Source organism: Hypanus sabinus, chromosome 22 (genome assembly GCF_030144855.1).
Source record: "Hypanus sabinus isolate sHypSab1 chromosome 22, sHypSab1.hap1, whole genome shotgun sequence".
In the NCBI taxonomy this organism is placed as follows: domain Eukaryota; kingdom Metazoa; phylum Chordata; class Chondrichthyes; order Myliobatiformes; family Dasyatidae; genus Hypanus; species Hypanus sabinus.
The window spans coordinates 20701968-20716555 of NC_082727.1; the positions used below are offsets into that span (position 1 = coordinate 20701968).

The 14588-nt window shown below is 50.3% G+C and overlaps 1 protein-coding gene across 1 annotated transcript; it reads left to right on the top strand.

Moving 5' to 3' along the window:
• The first annotated feature begins 229 nt into the window (after positions 1 to 229).
• On the top strand, positions 230 to 13047 carry LOC132379406 (inositol 1,4,5-trisphosphate receptor-interacting protein). The gene is made up of 2 exons (XM_059947210.1): positions 230 to 409; positions 10737 to 13047. The coding sequence occupies exon 2, from the start codon at positions 10749 to 10751 to the stop codon at positions 12318 to 12320; it is 1572 nt and encodes a 523-aa protein (XP_059803193.1). The 5' UTR covers positions 230 to 409; positions 10737 to 10748; the 3' UTR covers positions 12321 to 13047.
• Positions 13048 to 14588: the final 1541 nt, after the last annotated feature.

A 14588-nucleotide genomic window follows, 5' to 3' on the forward strand; every position in this document is an offset into this window, starting at 1 on the left:
ATATAACATTCCAGGTTGTCTGTCGAGATTAATTAGGAAGGGAACGCTTCCCTTAACAGATTTTACCCTGGGACGGGATACAGAGTTAAAGCAACGGGTGAGAGAGTTAGGATGATGCCTGGTGTTATTTCACCCAAGGGTTGCAGTTCTGGAACAACCCGTCCACAGTCCTTGAAGAACTGGGCAGCCCTTCACGGACCAGCACCGGCGCGATGGGCTGAGTGAACTCTGATCAGCCCCGGTTCTGTATCTTTAAGCAGTGGTGTGGTTCGCCGCCGAGGCTCCTCGGCTTATATGGAACGACAGGAAATGAGTAAGAGCCGAGGCAGAGAAAGGAACTGTCTGCCTGGCGGCGTCAGTCAGTTCCCCCCGAGCAGAGTGCGCCGGGACGTCCGGCAGCCCGACCAAGGTGAGTGAATTTGCAAGTCAGTCCCAGGCTGGACTCCGTCCCCAGTAGCCCCCGGGCCACCGAGAGAGACCCCTCCACCCTCTTTCGGAGTCTCGGGAACTCCGGATATCAGGAGGGGATCTTGGCGGAGTTGTGTCCAAGCAGCGACTGGAACAGGGCGCCAGTGGGAGAGGGAGAGGGACCGGGGGTTGGGGCCGAGGGCGCGTCTGCGTGGATTGTGTCCTTCAATTTGCAAGTTAAAATGTCTGGCGATGTCCTGCCATGCTCAAGGAGCCGTGTAAATGTGGGATCATCTCTTTTTTCCCGCGATTTGGGATCTATTTCTACTTCTGTTGTCCGAAAATAAACTTTCTTGGACTTCACCAACTACATGTCGTGTATGCAGACCCGGGACCCGCTGCCGAGTCTCTCCCACGCTGGAGGAGGCGGGAGTAGTGAAACCCCCCCCTGACCGCTTCCACCCTCTGCTCTCTGTTCCCCGTGTGTTCAGCCAACCACACGTCTTTCCTGGGCTGTCTCCTCCACTTCCGCAGCCCTTTGTCACCCCCAGCAGTCTTCTCCTAACTTCCTGCATAATTTCCACTCTTACCCTCCCACCTCGCCCACCCATCATAACCCCTCTCAGCTGGATCCTCCGAACATTGGCCAGCGCTTGCCGCCCACTCCACCCACGGAGAGTCTCAAGTCGGACAGTGTCCTGATCTTCTCCCTCCATAGATGCTGCCTGACCCGCCGAGTTCCTCCATGGTTTCTGTCTTGCTCTCTGTGGGCTGTGAGCCAACTCTCCTCTCACCTCCGGGTGGGCAGTGTGAGCATTGACGAGGTGGAGGGGCGATTGTGTGTTGTCCCCACAGCAGTGGGAAGGTGCAGGGTGTTAGTCACACCGTGGGGAGCCGTGAGACCCAGCTGTTCGACGGGACCTGGGGACAGGTACAATGGTAACTGGCAGGCTGTGTAGTGGAATCTGCACCGAAGCGACTAGTCCCCGGTTCGAATCTGGCTGGGTTGACCGTCGAGCTAGCAACTCAGCCTCCTGGAAAAGCAGACACACGCTAAATAAACAGCAAGGTTGCCGCTCCATGCGCTCCAGGGCACAGAAAGGTACAACAATGCCAGTCTGTGTTGCCGGGGGGGGGGGGGGGGGGGGGGGGGGGGGGGGGGGCTTGGCTGCAGCTGTACCAGGTGCAGATGGGATCACACCTTGATCAGTGCTGGAGTCAGAATGTTGATGGTGCCGATTCCTGGGGCTAAGGGGCTGCCTTGGGCAGGGGAGAGGGGGTGGGAAGATTAGGCTGGAATTAGAATTTGTTTATTATTACATGAGGCAAGGTACAGTGAAAAGCTCTTGCGCAATGTTGCACTGTGCACTGTAGTACAAAGGTAAAACAATAACAGAGTACAATTGTAGAGAAAGTGCAGACCATAATAAGACCTTAAGACATATGAGTTAAGTCATACGGACATGTTACAAGCAAAAGGATTGCAAGGGGCAAAATTGGCCCTGTGGAAAATCTGAATGGTAATCTACTTGTGGAGCCAAAAGAGAGGGGAGACCTTAAGTGGGATTTTTTTTTGCATCTGTATTTACTCAAGCGATGGACACGGAGTTTATAGAAGTGAGGCAAAAGAGCAGTGAGATCCTGGATACTGTACAGATTACAGAGGAGGAGGTCTTGGGCAAATTAGGATGGATAGATCTGAGACCAAACAAGATGTTCCCTTGGACCCTGTGGAAGGCAAGTGCAGAAATTGCAGGGGGCCCAAGCAGAGATATTTAAATCATCCTCAGCGACAGGGGAGGTACCAGAGGATTGGAGGATAGCTAATGTTGCTCTGCTGCTTAAGAAAGGTTCTAACAATAAACCAGGAAATTCTAGGTGGGTGAGCCTGATATCAATAGTGGGAAAGTTATTCTAAGGGAGCCAATGAGTGAGTATTTGGACAGACATGGACTGATTAGGGGATAGTCAGCATGGCTTTGTGCATGGTAGGTCATATCCATCCAATCGTACAGTTTTTCAAGGAAGTTACGAAGAAAGTTGATGAAGGCAGGGCAGTGGATGATGTCTACACGGACTTTAACAAGGTCTTTGACAAGTTCCCGCGTGGCAGGTTGGTCAAGAAGGTTCAGTCACTTAGGTGAGGAAGTAAATTAGATGTTGGCTTTGAGGGAGAAGCCAGAGAGTGGTAGTAGATGATTGACTCTCTGACCGGAAGCCTGTGACTAGTGGAGTGCTGTAGGGATCAGTGCTGGGTCCATTGTTGCTTGTCTTCAATGATCTATGGTTAACTAGATCAGCAAATTTGCAGATGACACCAGGACTGGAGGTGCAGAGGACAGTAAGGAAGAGTATCAGAGCTTGCAGTGGGAACTGGACCAGAGGAAAAATTAAGCTGAAAAATGGCAAATGGAATATAATGCAGACAAATATGAGGTGTTGCACCTCAGTAGGACAAACCAGTGCAAGGTGGTACACAGGGAACCGTCAGCCACTGAGGAATGCTGTAGAACAAAGGGATCTGGGAATACAATTCATTGAAAGGGGTGCCACATTTAGACAGTGTCATAAAGAAAGCTTTTGGCACATTGGCTTTCATAAATCAAAGTACTGAGACATTATCTTGAAGTTTAAGACATTGGTGGGCCTGGTTTGGAGTATTGTGCAGTTTTGGTCACCTGCCAACAGGAAAGATGTAAATAATGTTGAAAGAGTCTGGAGAAAATTTACAAGGATGTTGCTGGTTCTGAAGGATCTGAGTTATAGGAGAGAATGAATAGATTAGGACCTCATTCCTTGGAATGTGGACAATTGAGGGAAGAATTGATAGAGGTATATACAATTGAGGGTTATAGATAGGGTAAGTGCAAGCAGACTTTTTCAACTGAGTTTGTGTGGGACTACAACTAGAGGTCATGTAGAGGTCATAGGTCAACTAGTGTGAAAGGTGAAAGGTTTAAGGGGACCATGGGGTAAAAATTCACTCAGAAAGTTGTGAGAGTGTGGAACGAGCTACCAGCGCAGGTGGTGTATGCAAGCTCGATTTCAATGCTTGACATAAGTTTGAATAGGTACATGGAAGGTAAGGGTATGGAGGGCTAGACCCAAGCAGGTCGTGAAAATGGTTCAGCACAGACTAGATGATCTGAAGGGCCTGTGTACCTTTCTATGACTTGGGCCATTTAGCCCATTGAGTGTGCTCTGCCATTCTAGGGCTGCTTTATCCCTTTCAACCTCAGTCACCTGCCATCTCCCTGTAACCTTTGGTGCCCTGACTTATCAAGAACCTATCGACCGCCATTTTAAATGTACCCATCAACTTCGCCCCATAGCCGTCTGTGGTAATGAATTTCACAGATTCACCATTCTCTGGCTAAAGATACTCTCTTTATCTGTGCCCTCTGGACCTAGACTCCCCCACTATAGGAAACCTCCTCTTCATATTCATTTTGTTTGGGCCTTTCAGTATTCTATAGGTTTCAGTGAGCTTTTTCCCACCCCATTATTTGAAACTCCAGCAGGCTGGGAGCCGTCAAATGCGCCTCATATTTTAACCCTTTCATTCCCAGGATTGCTCTTGTGTACCTCCTCTGGACCCTCTCCAATGCCAGAACATCCTTTCTTCGATAAGAGACCAAATATGACTGTGGGGTCAAGAGTCCATCTTATTGAACTGGGGAACTGCAGCTGATACTGCAGTGGAGGCTACCTCAGTAAATATATTTATGACAAGGTTGGATAAATTTTTGCATAGTAGGGGAATTAAGGGATATGGGGGAAAAAGGCAGGTAGGTGGAGATGAGTCATGAACTCATTGAATGGCAGAACAGACTCAACAAGCCAGATGACTTGTTGTGGCAAATTTGCTGATAAGTGTGAGGTGCGACACTTTGATAAGACTAATCAAAATAGGACATACATGGTAAATGGTAGGGCATTGAGGAATGCAGTAGAACAGAGTGATCTAGGAATAATGGTGCATAGTTCCCTGAAGGTGGAATCTCATGTGGATAGGGTGGTGAAGAAAGCTTTTGGTATGCTGGCCTTTATAAATCAGAGCATTGAGTATAGGAGTTGGGATGTAATGTTAAAATTGTACAAGGCATTGTTGAGGCCAAATTTGGAGTATTGTGTACAGTTCTGGTCACCGAATTATAGGAAAGATGTCAACAAACTAGAAAGAGTACAGAGGAGATTTACTAGAACATTACCTGGGTTTCAGCACCTAAGTTACAGAGAAAGGTTGAACAAGTTAGGTCTTTATTCTTTGGAGTGTCGAAGGTTGAGGGGGGGGACTTGATAGAGGTATTTAAAATGATGAGGGGGATAGATAGAGTTGACGTGGATAGGTTTTTTCCATTGAGAGTAGGGGAGATTCATACAAGAGGACATGAGTTGAGACTTAGGGGGCAAAAGTTTAAGGGTAACATGAGGGGGAATTTCTTTACTCAGAGAGTGGTAGCTGTGTGGAACGAGCTTCCAGTAGAAGTGGTAGAGGCAGGTTTGATATTGTCATTTTTTTAAAAAATGGATTGGTATATGGACAGGAAAGGAATGGAGGGTTATGGGCTGAGTGCGGGTAGGTGGGACTAGGTGAGAGTAAGCACGGACTAGAAGGGCTGAGATGGGCTGTTTCCGTGCTGTAATTGTTATATGGTTATATGGCCTGCTCCTATTTCTTACGTTCTTGTGTACTGAAGAATGGGAGGTGATCGAATGAAGTCTCAGATTCTTGAGGGCTTGACAGGCAGGATAATGAGTTGATGTTGGAGCCAAGGGTGACTACAGCAGGAAGCAGGCCATTTGGCCCATCAAGTTCACACCAGCTCTCTGTAAGAAGAAAACCGCTAGTCCCATCACCCCGCCCCCCCCCACACACACACCCCCAGGCATCACCCCTGATGAAGATGACAGAGTGTGTCATCAAAATGTTGGTTAAGATTGGTATCTGTACCTGGCTGGAAGCCTGAGAATTTATAAGTCAGGAAAGCACTCAACCCTTTTTCACTTAATGCTGTGTTTGCACCCTGCCGTGGAACCTGCCTGACAGCTAGACCCCACACTATCCACTCCCTGTATTCTTTAAATGTTTCCTGGTGAAACACTGCCTTTACCTAGAACTAGAAGCAAATTTCCCCTCTTTGCCCCCTCCCCCCACCATGACTGAGTAGTGGCAGAAAAATTCCCTCAGAACAGCTTTTGAAAGGCCACGATGGAATCTGCCTCCACTACACCTGAAGATGGTGCGTTCTTGATATTAAAATGATTTTCCTGATGGCACCTTTAATTCTCTTCCCTTTTTATATCTACACTCAAGCACTGAACTGCCCATCAAAGGGAATCGCCACCCAAAATCCACCTTGTTCAAGTCTCTGATTGTTTTATATACATCTATTAGATCTTCTCGCAGCTTTCTCTTCGCCAAACTAAGGCAGCTGATTGACTGGCATTCCATTCACCACCCTTCCATCACGTGCACCCTGACTGCAACGCACACTTCACACAAAATGCAATAGCACCTGCCAAAATTCAATAGACAGACAGACATACTTTGTTGATCCCGAGGGAAACTGGGTTTCGTTACAGTCGCACCAACCAAGAATAGTGTAGAGATATAGCAATATAAAACCATAAATAATTAAATAATAATAGGTAAATTATGCCAAGTGGAAATAAGTCCAGGACCAGCCTATTGGTTCAGGGTGTCTGACACTCCGAGGGAGGAGTTATAAAGTTTGATGGCCACAGGTAGGAATGACTTCCTATGACGCTCGGTGTTGCATCTCGGTGGAATGTGTCTCTGGCTGAATGTACTCTTGTGCCTAACCAGTACATTATGGAGTGGATGGGAGACATTGTCCAAGATGACATACAACTTGGACAGCATCCTCTTGTCAGACACTACCGTCAGAGAGTCCAGTTCCACCTCCACAACATCACTAGCCTTACAAATGAGTTTGTTGATTCTGTTGGTGTCTGCTACCCTCAGCCTGCTGCCCCAGCACACAACAGCAAACATGATAGCACTGGCCACCACAGACTCATAGAACATCCTCAGCATCTTTTGAAACCATAACTGCTACCATCAAGGCAACAGGAGGATGGAGCTACAAGCTCCTGTGTGCTTACTCTCAGTCACACACCATTCTGACTTCTATCACTAGGGCCAGAATGCACACACTCTTATGATTAAAACATATTTGACTAGTGCCCAAAGGAAACAGCATGGCCCCTGTCGCCCACAGGATAGAAAGATGCCATTTTAATACAGATATTGATCATTTGGTAAGTTGTAAATATTTGAATTTCCTACTCACAAGATCAGTCACCATCTGCGTCCCTTTCCAATTCTAGCTGAGAGATTGCACCGGAGAGGGTGCAGAGAGGATTCACCAGAATGTTGTCTGAGAGGTGAATGCCTTTGAGATTAGATCATTGTTTCCCTGGACCTAAGGAGGCTGAGGGGTGACCTGACAAATTGTATCTGCCTTGAGTGCAGCTTTGACATTTAAGAGGTATTTGGGTGGGTGCATGGAGGTGAGGGGCTTGGAGGGTCATGAGTCGAATGTGGACAACTAGGACTATCTGAGAGGGTGCATTGGACCAGATGGGCTGAAGGGCCTGCTTCTGTGCTGTACTACTCATTAATTGTTGAAGGCACAGTTACTCGAGGGCAGATCTTGCAATGGGCTGACGTTTCCACTTTTGCAGCCCAATAGCTGCTGCCATTGTTCAGACGACCAAGGCAGGGTCTACCACCTCAGGGAATGTAAAATTGTCCAAGACATCACTCAGAGCAAGAGAAATGAGAGTTTCGGTCTGCATCACAAGCACCCATCACTCAACACTACAGTGGAACAAATCATCTCGGGACATTTTAGGGAGAGTGCAGAGGAGATTTACGAGTGTGTTGCCTGGATTGGAGAGAATATGAGAATAACTCAGCCTTTTCTCCTTGGAGTGACGGAGGGTGAGAGGTGACCTGATAGAGGGGTATAAGACAATGAGAGGCATTGGTCATATGGATAGCCAGAGGCTTTTTCCCAGGGCTGAAATGGCTAACACGAGGGGGCATAGTTTTAAGGTGCCTGGAAGTAGGTACAAGGGGGATATCAGAGGTAAGTTTTTCCACCCAGAGAGTGGTGGGTGTGTGGAATGCACTGCCAGTGGCAGTGGTGGAGGCAGATACAATAGGGTCTTTTAAGAGACTCTTGGATAGGTATGCAGAGTTTAGAAAAATAGAGGGCTATGTGGTAGGGAAATTCGAGGCAGTTTTTTGAGTAGGTTACATGGTCGGCACAATATTGTGGGCCGAAAGGCCTGTAATGTGCTGTAGATTTCTATATTCTGTTCTATGTTTTACTCGTGGGAACTTGCTGTACGTTACAGCAGTGACCACATCTCGGAAACACTCCCATGCCTGTAGCCCATGCAGCATGAACTGCACAAACTCCTCCAGTTCTGGTCGTTCACACACACTATTCTATGCGGTACCAGAGGGAACAACAGCTCATCCACCCGCCCCCCCCCCCCCACACAGAACAGTAAAGTGTCCTGTCCTGTCCCATCCCACCCATCCCCTCTCTTTTCCCTTTCAGACAACTCCCTTTCAAAGGCCCTTTCTGACTCTCTTCCCACCTACCCTCTGGCAGAGAGTTCCAGGCTATAACCACATTGCCTTTAAAATATCTTTCTATACTACCATCCAAAGTTTCACCCTGTGCTGTGGTGTCTGAATTGTGCAAACAGCTTATCTCTGCTCATACACAAACTTGGTGGACAGAGGTGGTCCACACAGGGTTACAGGAGACCAATCTCTATCAAAGCCCCATCTCCCACTCACGTCCTAGATACAGTGATGGGTCTGTTGACCAATCCCCCTGTCCAAGGGTGTTCCTAGTGATAGAGAGATGAAATATACAAATGGGCCCTTTAGTCCACCATCTGTGCTGCCCATGGACACCATAAAAACAGAAAGTATAGGAGAAATTAGGCCATTCAGCCCCTCAAGTCTGCTCTGCCATTCGATCATGGCTTAATTACTTTCCCTCTCAAAATCATTCCCCCACTCTCGCTCCGTAACCTTTGACGCCCTTTAATCAAGGACTTATTAACCTCCACATTAAATATACCCAATGATTTGGCCCCCACATCCATCTGTGGCAATGAATTCCACAGATTCACCACCTGCAGGCTAAAGAAATTCCTCCTCATCTCTGTTCTAAAGGGACGTCCTTGTATTCAGAGGCTGTGCACTCTGGTTCGATTCCCTGCTCTGGGGTCCACTCTATCTAGACCTTTCGATATTTGATAGGTTTCAAAGAGATGTCCCCCTTATTTATCTAAACGTGTTCCTATGTCATGTATCTGTAATATCAGAATCAAAATTTTCACCCAAGCCTCCTCCCACCCTATCCTTTTCCCTCATGAGTTTGCCAACTCTGCTAAATGCATCTTTGCTTTTCCTGTTCAGATACACATTGTGTTAAAATACTCCAAACACTCAGCAAAGAAATTTCACCCGGATTCCTTACTGAGGCTTCTAGTAATAAGCTTACATTTCTATCCCTTGACAATCTATTACCATTGTCAATAATAAAATAACTAGGCCCAGAACATGGGCAGTCTTACGACTGAAATACATTTTAATTTTGCTTCTGCGCAAGGAGAACGCATAGCCCCTGTCACCCACTCTGTTCTGAAGCCAGGACAGAAGTCTGCCATTTTTGCACAGATATTGACCATTTGGTAAATTGTAAATATTTGAATCCCTTACTCAAAAGATCAATCACTATTTGCAGTAGAGGTGTTTAAACTCAGTCAAAACTTCAAGCGGACAGCTGATGATGTTTTGAAGTTAGTAAAGCAATTGTCCCTCATTTTTGGGTGCATTCCACATCCTTCCGTTATTCCTGTCTCTGGCATCCCTCACTGTGTTTTGGGAGCCCTATGTTTTAGGAAGAACTTCCTTGAAAAGTCTTACTATCGAGGCCTCATTCATCAGTGTTGTGTTCACTCCTGCCACCAGCCCCCCCCCCCCCCCAGCCTATTCCTCAGTAGTAAGCAGAGGATATTCCAGTGGTCTCACTTGCCGACAACTGCCCCAGGCTATCTTTGCCCAGACATTGTCTTTATAGAACTAACACACTATGTTTGGGAAGCTCCAAAGATGAAGATGATGCTATGCCTTATTTATTTACACCAATCCTACAACCATCACATTTTCTATTCTCCCTGCATTCTCATTAACCTTCCCAAATTCCACCTCTCAGCTGCACACCGGGGACAATTTACCACAGCAATTAACCCGCTGCCCTGGGGATGTGGGAGGGATGTTCAGTACCAAGCTCACACAGTTCCAGGGAGAGTGTCTGTGTGGGGTTTGCACACAGGAGTAAAGTTGGGTCGCTGGAACTGTGAGGCAGGTGTTATATTTGTGCATATTTACGGATCGCGGGAGAACAGGAATTCGGACTGGTATTGAGAGCATCGGCTATGCATCAGGGGCTCAACAGAGTTCCTGACCAAACTGCCCAAGGAGCACAACTGCAGTCCCGTGTGTCTGTGAATGAATCGGTGGTTCCCACATCAGCCTGCATAGTCAGTATGGGCCAATACCACCAGAGTGAAAATAAGAGATCCTCGATCCTGAGGGGTGACTTAAGGAGGACTCGTGGTCCCTCCTGAACTTGCGCTTGTCACCTCGGACGTTTCCTCCCCATCCGCCGCACCACCGTACTTGCCTCCAGTCAGCTTAAAATTATGCAAACACGAGGAAGTCTGCAGATGCTGGAAATTCAAGCAACACACACAAAATGCTGGTGGAACACAGGAGGCCAGGCAGCATCTGTAGGAAGAAGCACTGTTGACGTTTCGGGCCAAGACCCTTCGTTAGGACCCTTCCTGAGACCTGACGAAGGGTCTCGGCCCGAAACGTCGACGGTACTTCTCCCTGTAGATGCTGCCTGGCCTGCTGCGTTCCTCCAGTATTTTGTGTGTGTTGCTTAAAATTATGCTCTCTTTTTGTATTAGCCGCTCCCACTCTGGGGGGAAAAAGTCTCTGTCTGTCCGCTCAGTCTATATCTCTTATCATCTTGTCAAGTCGCCTCATCCTTCCTTGTTCCAAAGAGAAAATGCCCAGCTCCCTCAAGCTGTCCCCCAACTGGATTTTGACCCATGTCCTCATCAACTTGGTCTGCACAGAGGCCTATATCCCAAACATATCACCCAGTTACACCAGACACCCGGCCTTGTCTAGTCCCTCATTCTCTAGGCTTGCCCCTCGCCTCTGGAAACCAAGCCTCACCTGCCTCTCCCTCTCTCCACAGGTCTGGGCTGCCATGCCGGCCCCGATTATCACCATGTGGCTGCTGGTGAGCGCCATCTTGAGTGAGCCGCCGCCCCCGCGGCGGGAAGCCCTCGGCCGAATGGAGGAGCGGGAGGCAGAGCTGCAGGCTCAGAAAGTGCGGCTGGAGCGGGAGCTGGATGAGGCGGCACCGGTGGTGGTGATGGCTGAGGAGCCGCAGGCCGAGGACGGCGACAGCTGGGGGCCGTGGGGAGCCTACCCCCTCGCCGGTGTTCTCCTCCTCCTGCTGGCACTGTGGGGCTGCGGGCTGGTCGGCTGCCCGCGTGCCCTGCGGCTGCTGGTGGGCGGGGAGGCGGGCCCGGAGAGCGGGGAGCTGCCACCGCTAGCCTCGCTGCCTGACCTTCAGGCTCTGGCCTGCTTCTACGAGCAGAGCGTGCGGCTGCCGGCGGACGAGGTGTCGCGGACCAGGGAGATGGTGGAAGGCTTTGCTGACGACCTGCTGGAGGCCGTGCGGAGTGTGTGTGACCGCGAGCTTGACATGGAGCTGCAGGATTGTGTCGGCGTCGGGAGCCTCTACGAGAACTGGCGTCTAGACAGGCCGCTGGCCTGTGACCTGCTGGTGCCCTTCAGCCCGCCTGAGCCCTACCGTTTCCAGGCCGAGTTGATGCCGGCGGCAGGGCCCGAATTCCTGACCCGTGGCGCCGTTCGCGTGTTGGGCCCGGAGCCCGGCGCCTGTCGCTGCGGCGACACCCAGCTGGCCCGCGACATGCTGTGCCTGGTGCACGGAGAGCAGGACCCGGCTGCCAGCCATGAGCTGCTGTGGGCCCCTACTGCCCCCTATCTGTCCCGGGGCCCGGTGATGCGGTGGTTCCAGGCCGCCCTCACCAAGGCTTGGGCCAGGATCTCGCACAAGTATGACTTTGAGCTGGGATTCCAGGATCTGGAACGCCCCGGCTCCCTGCGGATCCGCTTCCGCTCCGGCAAGGTCGTGCTGTTCCACCTCTGCCCCGTGGTGCAGTACGAAGGCTCCGACGTGTACCTGACACCGGCCTGGGACCCGCCCGAGGCGCAGCCAGGCCACAGGCCTGACCACGGAACCGTCTGGGAGCTCAGCACGGCCGTCTACGAGAAGCGGTTCCTGAACTGGGTGGGCAAGCGGCTGCCGCCAAGCCCCTGCCACCTGGCCTGCCTGCAGATCGCCGCCTTCCTGCACCAGAAGCAGATCCGGCTGAGCGGGCCGGGCGGCCTGCGCCGCTACCACCTGAAGACTGCGCTGCTCCACCTGCTGGCCCGCTTGCCCCCCACCGCCTGGCACCGCTCCTGCCTGCCGGCTCGGCTCCGGGACCTGCTGGAGCTGCTGCAGCTGGCGCTGCGCCACGGCCGCCTCCAGCACTTCATCCTGGGCAGTGGCTCCGCCCTGCCCCAGCTCAACATCCCGGCCGGCCTCCGCTCGGCCCAGCAGCCCAACCTGCTGGCTGGCCTGGCGGCGCGGAGGCAGCTGCTGGCCCGGGCCAGGCACATGCTGGCCGAGATGCAGCGCAACGCCACGGTGCTGGTGCGGGAGTACGGCCCGCCCGAGACACAGACCAGCCACGCTTCCAGCTAGGCGGTGGGATGGTGCAAAGCTACCTCGAGGCCTCTGCCTGGGTAAGTCAGAGTGACATCAGGCCCCGAGATGCTGGCCTCTCGCCCTCGTGTCTAGGCACCTGTCCACCTCTGCGGCAACTAAACCCCCCAGACTTCCAGTGGGTTAAGACACTACTGGCCCAGCCAAGGCTGCCTCCTCCTCGGGCATCACCAATCTCCAGCCCGCTTTGCCCTGCACGACAGGGGTGCCAAAGTTTGCATTGGCCAAGGGTCATTGCCACCACTCCGTGTCCAATGGTCTTCAGTGCAGCCGCTGACCGAGCATTCCCTTTTCCTGAAGGAGGCCAGCCCTGGCGGGATTTGCAGCTACTGCAGATCCAGTTGCTGAAACGGAATATATTTTGCAGTAAACACACACTTTATTATTCAGTGAGAATTAAAGGCACTACTGGAACAGATTCAATGTTCATGATGCAGGGTTCAATAGAAACGTGAGTGGCAATAGAGGGATTTTGATGGGGTGAGAAGTGGCAATGGACAGTGGGCAACAGCAAGGTTGATGGACAGCTTGAGGTGACCATAACTGGAAGGCAAAGAAAGGACTGTTTAACTGGGGAAGTTAATTGTTTTTGGCTTTGTATACACCTCACTAAAAACCAATCTAGTGATCAAAAAAGGCAAGTATTGGTAATTATTACAGAACATTTTAAGTACAAGAATAAAGACTACACATGGAGCATTCTGTATTTCTGTACTTTGTGTATTTTTAAAATTTAAAGATAAGCACAATACAGAAGCAGGGATGTAACGTGGGGTCTCACTTGAAGTGTTGTGGGGGGTTTTGGGCCCCTTGTCTAGGAGGGAATGTGCTGCCATTAGGGAGGGTTTGTTGGAGGGGGGTTGGTTTCATGAGAATGATTCTGGGATGAGGGAGAGGGTGCTTGATGACTCTCTGCCTCTCTCCTCACTGGAGTTCACTGAAATCTATTGAACATTGGAAGGCCTTGATGGAGAGGATGTGTCCTACAGTGGGAGTTCTGGGATTGGGGGGGGGGTGTGGGGGTGTTGCATGGAGGGGCATCCTTTTTGGGACACAGATGAGGAGAGATTTCACTGGCCGGAGGATGGTGGGTCCTGTGGAATTCGTTGCCACGTGCCGCTCTGGGGGGTCAGGTCATTGGGTGCACTCAAGGTAGAGATTGTTGGATTCTTGATTGGTCAGGGCATGGAGGGAAATGGGGAGTGGGTGGGAGGGAGGGTGAGATGCTGGTGGCCAAGTCTAGTAACAGACCCTTCCAGCCCAACAAGCCCACACCACCCAATTACACCAATATGACCAATTAACCTCACAATCCATACATCTATGGGAGGGAAGCCCACACGGCCACGGGGAGAGTGTACAGACTCCTCAGAGGCAGTGGCAGGAGTTGAACCCCTGTTGCAAGTGCTGCTATAGTGCATCTGTACAAAAGATTTATTTGAGTGAATATTCACCTACTGCCTTGGATAATAGATGTTACACTAGGAGCGAACGTGTAGCCTTGGACTCCGCATTTTTTTTAGAAGAATGATTGGGGATCTCACTGGAACAACCAACACTGACAGTAAATGTGGGGAGGATCCTTTTCCTGGCTGAGGCATCGAGATCCGAAAGGCACAGTCTCAAAGAAAGTAAGTGTGGAAATGTGATGTGTCTGTCCATGCTCTCCTCCGCTTCCTTGAAGGAGCGTCATGTTCTGGCTAGGTAGCCTCCAACCTGATTGCACGAACATCGATTTCTGAAACTTTTGATAGTTTCTCCCCACTTTCCCCTTCTCCCTTTTTCGTATTCTCCATTCTAGCTTTCCTCTTACCCCTTGGCTTCTCCTTATCTGCCCATCATCTCCTTTCGACACCTCTCCTCCTTCCCTTTCTCCCATTGTCAGCTTCCTCTCCTAACAGATTCCTTCTTGTCAGTCCTTTAACCTTTTCCACCAATCACCTCCCAGCTTACTTCATTCCCCTCCCCCACCCACCTAACTTCCCTCTCATCTATCATTTGCCAGCCTGTCCTCCATTTCCTTCTGCTTTCTACCCCCTTCCTTTCCAGTCCTGAGGAAGGGTCTCTGCCCACAACATTGACTATTTATTCCCCTCCATAGTCGCTTACTGACCTCCAGTGTTTTGTGTTTGTTGCCTCGGATTTCCAGCACCTTGTGGTCCATAACCCTCTAATCAATGCCTGTTTACGGGCTGTTTAAATGCCTCTTAATGTTCCTATCACATCTGCTTTCACCGTAAACTCTGG